The sequence below is a fragment of the Gymnodraco acuticeps genome, unplaced genomic scaffold, assembly GCF_902827175.1.
Source record: "Gymnodraco acuticeps unplaced genomic scaffold, fGymAcu1.1, whole genome shotgun sequence".
Classification (NCBI taxonomy): domain Eukaryota; kingdom Metazoa; phylum Chordata; class Actinopteri; order Perciformes; family Bathydraconidae; genus Gymnodraco; species Gymnodraco acuticeps.
Window position 1 is genome coordinate 580,981 of NW_022992265.1, and position 11,929 is coordinate 592,909.

Here is an 11,929-nt window from a genome sequence, read left to right on the forward strand (position 1 = left end):
TGCTGTCAACAGTACTTGGCTAACAGCCAATCAGATTGCAGCATGGCAAAAGGTAGAACCAGGGTAGAACATTAGTTTTGGGCATGGTTAATGCTGTTTACCAATACTCAAGAAACTTTAGATTGCAAGCTCTGGAGCAAATTAAAGCACATGTTTTAAATGATTATACCCAGCCAACTTAATAACAATAGCAACCAAGAAGTTATTTAATGCATGCATTGATACAGAATTATATTAATTTCTAAATCAGTAAACTGCCAATAATCCACACTGTTGCCAACAGGTGGGCAAACTACATTAAAGTACTATTATTTAAAACATTTTAATAAATATATTTACTTTTATATTTTACAGCTCTACACATATAGAGTTTTTATTCACAAGGTAACATTCAATCTCAACTTTGCAGGAATATTGTTGCCCCAGTAAACTCTCTCTCCCATCAGTGGGGTGTGCTGAGCCCAAACTATGCATGTCCTTGAGTTCGGCAGTGACTCATGTAGGGGGCGTTGTTCTGCAGCTGGCGTGTCTTAATCAATACAATGCATGTTTTATCAAGTGTCAGCTTTCTGTTTCACTGCGTGCTCAACACAAACTCCAAATATTTTCCAGTAGGATTAACAGCCTCATTTTTCTTGCCCTAAATCCCTCCTGCAGTGACCACTTTCATGAGAAAGCTTTTTTTTTCCTCCAAGATTTGGTCGAATGTTGCCTCTGGTGATTTTACATCATTTCTCTCCGCCTTCCAACAATCCGATTTCACTTCCTTGAGTAGGCTGTGTCTCCGCCTCTAGAGCTCCATGTAAGACCAGCCATGTGACACAACATGGGCTGATTAGAAACCCAACCTGACAAGAGCCTTTTCTTTCTTTTACTCGTTTGGGAACAGTCACTTGTTCCCAGAAGCAGAGGAATTTGCTTTGTGCACTCACAAGTGTTATACATAATTTGTCCAAAATAACTCTCATGTTAGTCAGATATGAGAGTCAAAACCATTCATAAATGAACATGTTTCTATGATTAAATAAACTGTACCAAAAATGCACAAGTCATACATTAATGATTAAATAAATGAATGCTTTTATTTATGTCAGGCACATAATGTCTTCAAATAAAATGGGCCAGATCTGGAAAGCTGCATGTTAAAACAGCAAACACAATCGGTTCTCTTGAATTCAGCATCATCAGATATGACCAGCTGCAGATGAACAACTAAATACCTAGGTTGTAGATAAGCTACAGTCAATTTAGGCAATATAATAAAGGTTCATGCGTTTGTTTAATATCAATAACTGTTCTTCTTTAGGAATAAGCTCATTCGAAATATTTTTTTACCAATGTTATTAAAGAGAGACCGAGAAGCAAGACTTTAATGGAAAAAATACGGGGTTATCTCATTTCAATGTGATGAAATCAAATAATCAAATAGCTTTCAATGATAACAAATAATAGGGTTAAAAAAGCACCAAGAGACCATGAAGCACTACGTTTTGACTGATAGACATTCTGCTGATAGATACATCACACAGTTAAATCATGCCTGCATTAATTTAACGAGTTTTGTGTTGTCCAACCATCAGCAGTGACTCTTGTGGTTGTGGGCTACTGAGGCCCTTCAGTCAGTGTGGTGGATTGCGTGCGAGAGCCCCAACCTTTCTCCACATTCCACAATGAAGAGTTCTGTCCACACATTGTGATTTAGGTCATCACCAATTCACTGCCTGTTTTCAGGCATTTGAAAGATGTCCAGTATCCTGGGTTGGCACAATCACCCCATGCCTGTTACCATGGAAAGGGGGCAAACTAGAACCCTCCTCCATGCAAAGTAAATCTCCACTTTCTGGGGGGTTGGGCTGAGGGGGGTTGGGAGGTAACTTGCGGTCGTCGCTCAGTGCAGTGAAAGGTGCTTGAGGTTCACAAATTAACCCTCTCTTCTTCTGCACGTTTTCATTCAGTAGTTTAACACACTGGTCAACGCTCTGCGACTGTGTAATAGATACATATATTCTACCACAGGCTCGAAAGAGGTTAATTCGGTTGACTCCTCCCAACGTTGTAATTTATCGCATTAATAATCACACCACTTTAGCTTCGCCTTAAAAGTGGGAGGGCTGCTCGAGAGTGCCGAAAAACCGCGAGGAGCTGTCTCCGTTACGCGTGGTGCTGAAAGTGCCCCTCGCCTCATTATGTGGTCGGTCTTCTTTGTCTTTCTGTCTTATCTGGACAGAAACTTCGTCAAGGGCGACTTCCTGAGCCGCGCTTTGGACGCAGAAAGGGAGAGCAAAGAAATGTTCTCCATGCTCAACGGCACCTTCTGCGCAAAAATGTCAACCGTGAGGGAGAGCTTCCTGTACCAGGTGTCAGACGGAGCCGAGGTCGTGCGCTCCTTCGTCAGCCCCGCCGGGAAACTTGTGAACTGCTCTGTCACTGTGAACCATATGCAGGTGAAGTCGTTCATGCATGAGTGCAGGTTGGGACAGAAAGAGCAGAGAGCCGGGCAGCAGCCGGAGACGCGTTTTGCGCGCATGAATGAAGCCAAACGTATGTGCCGGGAGTTTAAGGAGAGGTCGGAGCGCAGCGGCAGGGAGAGGGGTGATGACTCTGCTCTGCAGGACCAGGTTTTAAAAAGGTCTAAGAGAGGCTTCACCTATCCTGGGACCCTGTGGTGTGGAGCTGGAAATATGGCTGATAATTATGACCAGCTCGGTGGGTTATATGCTATCAATATCTTTGAGTTAATCAACTTAATATGAGTGTGTAATAATTACAATAATTCTGACCTCCTTGTTGCAGGAGATTTTGCAGAGACTGACAGCTGCTGCCGTATCCATGACCACTGCCCTCACGTGATCCACTCCTTCTCGGCCAACTATGGGCACACTAACTTCAAGTGGCACTCCATCTGTCATTGTGACTGTGATAATGCGTGAGTAAAATATATAGCTTTGACCTTTATGTGTTTAAATGTCTTCTTGCGTTCATCTCAATTCACAGTTTGACGATTATGTTTTTAGGCAAAATGTTGTCCATCTATACAAAGTATGAAAGCATTTGGAAAATCATTTTCATAAAAGTATTGTATGCTATGCATCAGGATTTAAAAATCAGCCTAAAAGGTTTCAAGAAAAAATTCAAAACTTGTGAGAATTAACACAGCGAACTTCAGTAGTCAATTCGTATAAGCTGTTACAAGTTGCAATTTTTTCATAATTTTGACAAATTATTAGCCACATTTTACTCACCATTAAACAATTCCAATAAATGATGCTGTCATGAGTTATCTAATAGAGATTTTAATGTAACAGTTCTTTGCCAAGGTTTCATTGGCAGGAAACTTCATTTTTGAAAAACAAATCTTAAGAAGTTAGGAAAGTGTGTCAATTGGTTAGAACAAAGGACAATGGTGCAATGAACATCTGATAAGAATGCCTGATTTGCCACCTAAAAACATGTTCATTGGTTAAATCCATACACATTTTAAATAACATTTGGTACAACTTGGTAGACGTATATCAAATGCATTGTATCCCAGGAGAATCTACAGGGGTGGAATTGCAGCTCTGAATCAAACTCATGCTTACATTTGATTGTAGTTACTCAATTTCTCATATTGCACTGCCATCTCCTGAAAGGGAAAACTAGATATGAGACTGCATTTTTGTTGTCCTTTCAGGTTAAAAGCTTGCCTGAGGAACGTCAACGACACATCTTCCAGGGTGGTTGGCCAGGCGTTCTTCAACGTCATTGGTGTGCCTTGCTTTGAGTTGGCCTATGAGGAACAGTGTGCAGAGCGACACTGGTATGGCATGTAAGTATCACTGCATGCTGGTGTTAAACTTTTAAGTAGATTTGCAACATACTGAGTTGTATTATTTTCTGAAATCACCATACATACAAACCTCCCTTTCGTTTGCTTTCTTTAGGTGTAAACTTTACAAGAAGCTTCCGATTGCTGTGCTGCAAGAGGCGGTCCCATATGACTTTGGCGGCATTGATGTCATAGATAAGCTGACGGTCGCTCCTTCCAAGAAGAAAGAGTCCAAGGAAAGTGAAGAAGAAGAAAAACCGGAGAGTACAACACAGTCTACAATTTCAGGTCCAGAAGAGCCTTCACTTACAAATGTTGTCACCGCCGCTGAGGACTTCATCAAGGTCCTCGCTACCGTCTCCACCTCTCAAAGCTCCACCGACCCAGATAAAGACGAGACGCAAAACTCAGAGAAGAAGAAGAGAAAGAAAATAGGGAAGAAGAAGAAAACCAACAAAAAGCGAAAAGGAAAGGGGAGGAAGAGAAAGCAGAAAGCAGAGGAAGGAGCTGCAGTTTCTCCCTCTGGTTGCAAAGCAGAAGAAGTAATCGCTCTAAGTAACTTCCTTAGTAAGTCGCACAAACAGGAGCCGTCCATTGGAAACACAAACAGACTCAGTGACAGTGAATATAAGCTCGGAGGAAAAGAAGAGCCCTATAATGAAGTCATGAAAGATGAGCCAGCAATGGAGAAGCAGACAGTTTCCATTACGCCCCCTACGCCGGTCCAGAAGAAACCAGCAGAGTCCATAGAAGAAAATAATCTTTCCACACCCACCACTGCTATTACACATGAAGTAACCAGAAGGCCCAGAAAAGGGAGGAGAAAGAAGAACAAGAAAAATACTCTTCCTTCCTTTGAAGAGCTTGTAGCGAACACAGCATATAACTTATCAGTCACCATTTCTATCCCCACCATCATTACCATAACCCCGACAGAACAGCCAAAGCAACAAAGCTTTGTTGTCAGCACTGCCAGTACCCCCATTGAAATTCCCAAAGTCAAAAGAAACAGGTCAAAGGAGAGAAGAGACAGAGAGGGGAGGAAAAAAAGGAGGAAAGTCAGCTTAGCTTCTCCCTTTGTGGACGCTGGCTATGAAAATTCCTCCACGGACAATCTGAAAGTAATCCCTTTCACCGGGGCTCCCACCGTACCGTCGTTGCCCACCACAGAGCGGCAGGTTTCACAGACAATTTATGTCTATGGAGGGAAGACGATCGTCCAAGTTACGGCTCTGAAATCCTCCTTTACTGTATTGAAAAGGCAGAAGTCAAAAGGACTGAGAAGTAGAAGAAGGAAAACTGTTTCACCATTTTTTTCAAGTGAAAGTCCACCTGCACCGGCCATCCCTCTAACTACTGCTGCAATTAACAGGCCTGCAGAACATACAGAAACTCAGAGTGAATGGCGGCTTTTCACAACTATCACAGCAGCCCCTTCTATTATTACAAACAGACACCGGCAGAGAATCAGGCAGCAGAGAATACCACGAAAGAAAGTAGTAGCTGCTGCTTTTGACGATGGAGTTTCTATCGCAAACCAAACTAAACAAACACCACTGACTTTTACAACCACACAATCAAAATTCGCTACCACTGAAGAGCTTAACCTATTCAGATCTGAAAAACGCCACGTGACCACCTCAGGGACTCCAGTCATGAGTCCAATTCAGTTATCAATTGAGAGAGCAAAAGCACAATTCACCCTGAAGAAGAGGAGGAAAGCAGTAATATCCCTTAGACAACAATGAGCCATGTGGCGCAACAGTATAGGCCAAGAAAATCTTAGCTGGCTAGGTTAGCTCCTGTCGATCAGAGACAACTGAGTTTTATACTTTATCAATATCTTTCCAGTATAATCTTTTTTCATGTTCAGCATTTAATTAACATTCATTTACAGCAATCATATTCAATTATGTGGAAATCACGTTTTGTAATATTGTTTTCTGCACATCTATAATAAAGTTTTCAAATGATTATGTGGCTTCCTCTACTGGTACTGCTACCACCACGACCAGACATCGGATAAGCGGTAGAAGATGGATGGATGATTATGTGAATGTATTTGACGGTGACATTTCAATTTAGTGAAAACCTGCATATTGTGTTTTCTATCTGAGATTAAATGATTGGTACAAACATGCTACAAGATGCTAACATTTAAGCTAACACCAGTAGCTGCATTAAAACCGAAACATGTCAGATATGACTTAATAGCATAAAGGTATGAGCTTTTGAGGTGCTGGTTGAAGGAGTTTTTTACGGACAAAGCCATGCTAGCTGTTTTCCCATTGTTTCAGGCCTTCATGTGGCTTCATAGTCACCATTCAGACGCAGTTTAAATATGTTCATGCAATACTGTAAGAAAGTGAATAACTGTAGGCTATTACTCACAATGTCCTTTCCCCAATGTCAATGTTTTATTCCAGTTTAAACTTTGTAGATATCTGAAATTATCAGAATGAGCAGAGAAAGAAAGCTAGCAATATAAGGCTCAAAATGATCCTTTTAACATTTTCAATTATCCTTTTAAAATCATCTTGTGTGCCATTCTCTTGTTATCTCAGCTTGAAATATTAAAGAAAATTAGAAATCTAAATAACAGAGGCTTAGCACGAACCTGCTTAGCATGATTACATTTTTGTGAACCTTTTCTTCCACACAGCGGGCAAAGAAACCATGCCAAGAAGAACTTGCAAGTTTATGCAATGTGCTCTTTTGTTTAAAGGGATTTATTGTCCCCCCCCCCCACCTCCCTCCCATGTGGTTTAAAGCAGGGTCACATTCTCAACAAAGATTAGGTTCTCACTTTGCACTTTACTTTCACCTCTCAGCACTCAGGGTTTGTAACACCCAGTGCAGTGGCTGAAATCCTTCCAGGTCAGCTGATTCTCACATGCTTGGCATAAGACGAAATATTCTGAATGACTTGAAAAGTGTGACATGTCTAATAGATCTTCATCACATCTGATACATGGACAGATAAATGTACTGCTGAGAAAAATTTTTCAGATATTCTGGCCAGCATCAGATTATCTTGTGTGAATTTTGCAAACTGTGGGAAACGATGTAACAATGCAGACGTTCATGCTGCAGTAAAGATTTTCTGGAAGATACCCAAGCTTTCAAAAGGAGCTTGGCATTCAGATTCAATCATAAGCTGAAATGGCAGAGCAATTTACAGTACAGTTGGACCTTTGATAAGACTATTGTGTGAGGGGAGAGACAGTGGCATGAACTTTCTATCTCATTTCTAAGTTTAAAAGGTCTTTGGATTCATGTTTGCTTATATGTATTCTAAGTTGTATTAACACCACATTTGCATTCAAATTGAATCTGTATTTAAAACTCAAAATATGCTTTGCAAAATACCCTATATGAAATGTATTGTTATTCATAGTTATGCCTTACTCACAATTAAATGTACAGTGCACGTGAATGAAACACTCAACAAAGGTGCCCATGTGTGTAGCTTACATTTAGTTAATCTGTACAAATCAGATTTATACACGGATAAAGAATGATTAACACAGTTACACAGATCAACACAAACATAAATATACAGTCTTAATATACACACATTTCCTGAACCTAGGGTATGTGATTGTAGCTGATGCCGCTTTGGTTGGATGCCCACTGGTCACAGGTTGTGTTTGGGTTTTGACCCCAACTCGTTACGGCAGAGTAGGCATTGAAATATATGAGATGTGTTAGGAGGCACGCTCCGGTCAGGCAGAACAAACACACAAAAGGGATATACAATCCATAGTATGGGAGATAATGAGAGGACAGCACACTCTGTGACATCCAATTAGGACGGTGAAGAATCCAATAACACAGAGGAGGAGTTATTGATTGAGAGAAAATAACGTGGAGTGGGTAACAATGAGCTGGTGTGTCACTGATGGATGAGGGAGAGAGATGTTGTGCTTCTGCTCAAAGTGAGCCAATCAGATCAAGTATAACACATGCAAATAGGAATCCTGCTTCTATGATTTCAATAGGTTGTGGAGAACAGTTAGTTTAGTCAACCAAGTATCTATATAGACTCACTTTAGAGTTAAACAAAGACAGTAAAAGCGATTTGAATTCATATTCAAATTAAAGACAAGCTCATTTTATAGTGAGAAAAAACACAAAATGGCAAGGAAGCATCAATATAATACCTTTGCAAATATTTAAAGCTCTGATTTGTTTTCTGTCCTACAAATTTAAAGCAACTTAAATGGAAATAAACAAAGATTTTTGCAGATTAACATTGAATGTATTAAGTAATGGACATTGAATAAAATCAATTTGACAGTTCAAAAATCTATTTCTTGCAGTGTATTTGGAGATTTAAATAACAGCAAATGTGGGCATCAATTTTGCAGGAGAAAAGGAATTCAAGGACTTAAGAAGTTATTTATTTTAAATATAAAATGTTGAACATTGATGTGATACATTTTAATGCAAATATCTCACAAAAATGTAAAAAGAACATTGTCTTAACTTTAAGAGTACAATACAGCAACTCTGCTTATTTGTTTGGTATCCTATTATCCTATAAAAGCCCAGGAATCATTATTCTACTCCTGGCAGCTGATTGTGGCGAAGACTAGCCTCCATTTCTCTGTTACACATTTTCTGTTTGGGTGCGAAAAGCTGCAGCCTTGTCATGAAACAGCCAGCCAAGTGCTTTTTCTAACGTGTGTGTGTATACAAATGAAGGCTTTGGGTAAAAGGATGATCATTACCATCAGAAAGGTCTGTGGGTTTTGGTTGGCAGTTACCAGCAAAGCTTGGCTTTCCTCCGGCCTCGAGACTGGGCAGGATACTCACTGGCATCTCTCTACAGGCAGAAACACAGAAAGAGATACTTCAGTCTGGAGCAAAGTGGTGGACTGACAGGCCAAAGTGATGCTCATATTTTCCTAGGCCCATAACTTTGACCTAGTTTATCAGTTTCTACTGCCCTTGCTGAGCACAGGCTTGCGACCTTGGGGTGCTCTCTGTGTTTTGTCTCCTTATTCCTGGCTGTTGGCGTCAGCTGATAGAGGTGTTATAGTGACCTGCCTGTTTTATCTTGTTATGCAGAATGTTGATTCTTCTCTCAGAACCAGCTAAGTTCATGGGACTGGGTGAGAGATCTTCAGAATTGGTTGGCCAAACGCTGTGTCACTTCATAGCTAAAGCAAATATCTTTGTCAATTCTCCGGCCGTAACTTCAAATAAACCTTCAGTGTTTGCCATGGAGTTCCAGCTCTCCCGTGTCTCATCGTGTTTCGACTCCATGTTCCAGAGGTTTCCATTACACCTGTGAAAACAATCTTACAATTGATCCTCTTCTTTCTTTTTTTTTTATATTATGGAAGAAGAGGCTAATGTGTCTCGTGTTGTAGAGAAAATAAAGGAGGACGTATTGGAAGAAAAAATTATTAATGTTAATGCCTCTCTGTCTTCCCCTCTATGTGGTTAAATGAACTGGATTATTTGGTTAATGCATATTTTAAAGAACCCATGAAGTTTGATCTGAGTTGTCCTGAAGATTATTTTAATAGTTTTTAGTTGTATTAGCACTATAGCATAAACAACAGAGTAACTCACCCACAACAAAGCTTTTCAATGTGAATCCAACAGACTTCTGCTGTTAAGGTAAACGTTTGAGCCCCACATATCCATCCTGCAGGTATGTAATAATATTGTGCTTGTGACCTCTAGTGGACAATCCTGAAAGGATATTTGTCAAGCTGTGCTGCTCAATTGAAACCCACCCTCATTCTGTCTGTGAAAAGTTTGTGCATTATTGCAGATCATATCTAAATCTCAGAAAATACAATAGGAAATCCTTCACCACCACCCGCAAATGTACTTAAATTACTCAAAGTAAAAGTACAAAATGGCACCATTCAGGGTTTTATGTTATGTGGTTATTGGAATAATATTAATAATGCATAACATGTAAAAAGAGTTTCAATATTAATGTTGTCATTAACTGTTTAGCAGTTTCTTATTAAATAAAACGCTATATTGAATAAACTAATCGGATATTTCAAATCCTTATCGTAAATGTAACTACTATAGCTGTCAGAAAAATGGTGTGCAGTAAAAGTGTTTTAACATGTAGTGAAGTATAAAGTGTCATACAATATTTACAGTCAAGTTAAGCACAGAAACATGTACTAAAGTTTGTATCACATTTCGTTTACGAATCCTTGTTGGAATGAAGTATGGGAACCAGTGCATGACATTAAGGATTTTGGGAGATGGCCCTGTGGGCCATCTAAGCTAATTTACAGATGGCCCTGAGCCCAATAGAGATTGCCCTGAAAAATGCGCGCGGACGAAATGACGCGCGAAGGGTTTGGGGGGCCTCCCCCCTAGAACATTTAGATTTTTGCCGGTCTTAGATGCTGTCTGGTGCATTCTCTAGACTGAATTATAAGATGAACCACCACAATATTATATTGTTCAATTTCAATTTTATTCTTCATTTCACTTGTTTGTTCTTGTTTGTGTTTGCTCGCTTGCCTGCCCTGCATAGCTATAAGAAATACACTTTCCATCTGATGAAGGCAAATTTCCCAGATGTACAAAAGTAGAAAACATTACATTCAGTTATAACTGCCAAAACAAACATTATTTACACTATTATGGCGGCGGCCCCTGTTCAAAATGTTTGTAATGTTACTGTAAATTGGTCGAACGAATGCCTCCTCATCCGGAAGCTGACCGAGCAGACCCGAGCAGCAATCGAGAGGAGCCGAGCGCATCCGCGAAGCACACAAAATGGCGACGTCAGAGTACGCAATACTCTTCAGTTGCGCCACTTATGTGACAGACAAGAATAGTCAATTCTAATGTCTAACACTTAATGTGGAGAAAGAGATGTCCTGTATGGGTTGATTGTGCGTTGATCTGTTGGTAATGCCTCGGGGTTCCGGTGGGCATGATCACATGCAGCGCTGAGCGGACAAAACACACACTTCAGGTTAGAATATCACACTATTTTAACCCTCCTGTCCTACATTCAGGGTCAAATTGACGCGTTTGAAAATCTACGAAAAATACTTTCAAGTATTTTTTTTGTATGAAACTTCTTCTACTTACCTTAATCAGTGTAATAAACAAGTAAAATGAAAATGGTTCATGTCATGCATTTGGAACCCCACCCAACATGTCTATATCACAGAGATGGTATTCGGGTCAATCTGACCCGGCAGTGAAAGTGGAGGCTAAAAGGGGTCAGAAATACGCACGCACGCACGCACGCACCCGCACGCTCAAATGTGTAATGGGTAAGCTCCTCCCACACTGGGATACATTATACTCTGCACTTAACGTACAGTATACTCACAATACTATCAGACAAAATGAGCAATGCAAGTGAAGAGAGGACAGCCCTGGGCTATATGGAATACATCCTTGAGGAGGATCACGACAGCAAGATAGAGGAGAACGTTTCCGAGGATGAAGACTACCTTGAGGTAAACGATGAAGATGAAGATTCTGATTATGATCAATCAGATGAGGAAACTGATAGTCGCCCAGATAAGACATTCATGTCCAAAAATGGTGAAATTCAGTGGTCCTCATCCCCTAATGGACGCCAGGCAACACTATCGGCAGCAAACATAATGAAGGCAGTGCCAGGGCCCACCAGGATGGCAGTCTCTCGTGTCACAGACATCAAGTCTGCTTTTGAGCTGGTAATTTCGAACACAGTGCTGAAGATCGTTCTGGATATGACCAATCTGGAAGGGAGACGTGTATATGGGGAGGAGTGGAAGGAGCTGGATGAAATGCATTTACATGCGCATTTGGGTCTCCTCATCCTGGCTGGGGTCTACAAATCCAAGGATGAATCGACAGCCAGCCTGTGGGACGCAGACACAGCAGGAATATATTTCAAGCCACAATGTCTGGGGACTTTCCACATTTTCTCAAGAGTGATCCGATTTGATAATCGTGACACAAGAGCTGGCAGACGTGAGAGAGACAAGCTGGCAGCTATAAGGACAGTGTGGGACAAGTGGGTAGAGCGGCTTCCACTTCTCTACAACCTAGGACCTAATGTCACAGTGGATGAAAGGCTGGTGGCATTCAGAGGTCGTTGCCCCTTCAAGCAATACATGCCTTCGAAAC

At 40.7% G+C, this 11,929-nt stretch overlaps 1 protein-coding gene across 1 annotated transcript; it reads left to right on the plus strand.

The window, feature by feature from the left end:
• Positions 1–1,914: 1,914 nt before the first annotated feature.
• Positions 1,915–7,241, plus strand: proca1 (protein interacting with cyclin A1). The gene is made up of 4 exons (XM_034207038.1): positions 1,915–2,706; positions 2,794–2,926; positions 3,674–3,808; positions 3,924–7,241. Exons 1-4 carry the CDS (start codon positions 2,187–2,189, stop codon positions 5,554–5,556), a joined length of 2,421 nt encoding a protein of 806 aa, XP_034062929.1. The 5' UTR covers positions 1,915–2,186; the 3' UTR covers positions 5,557–7,241.
• Positions 7,242–11,929: the final 4,688 nt, after the last annotated feature.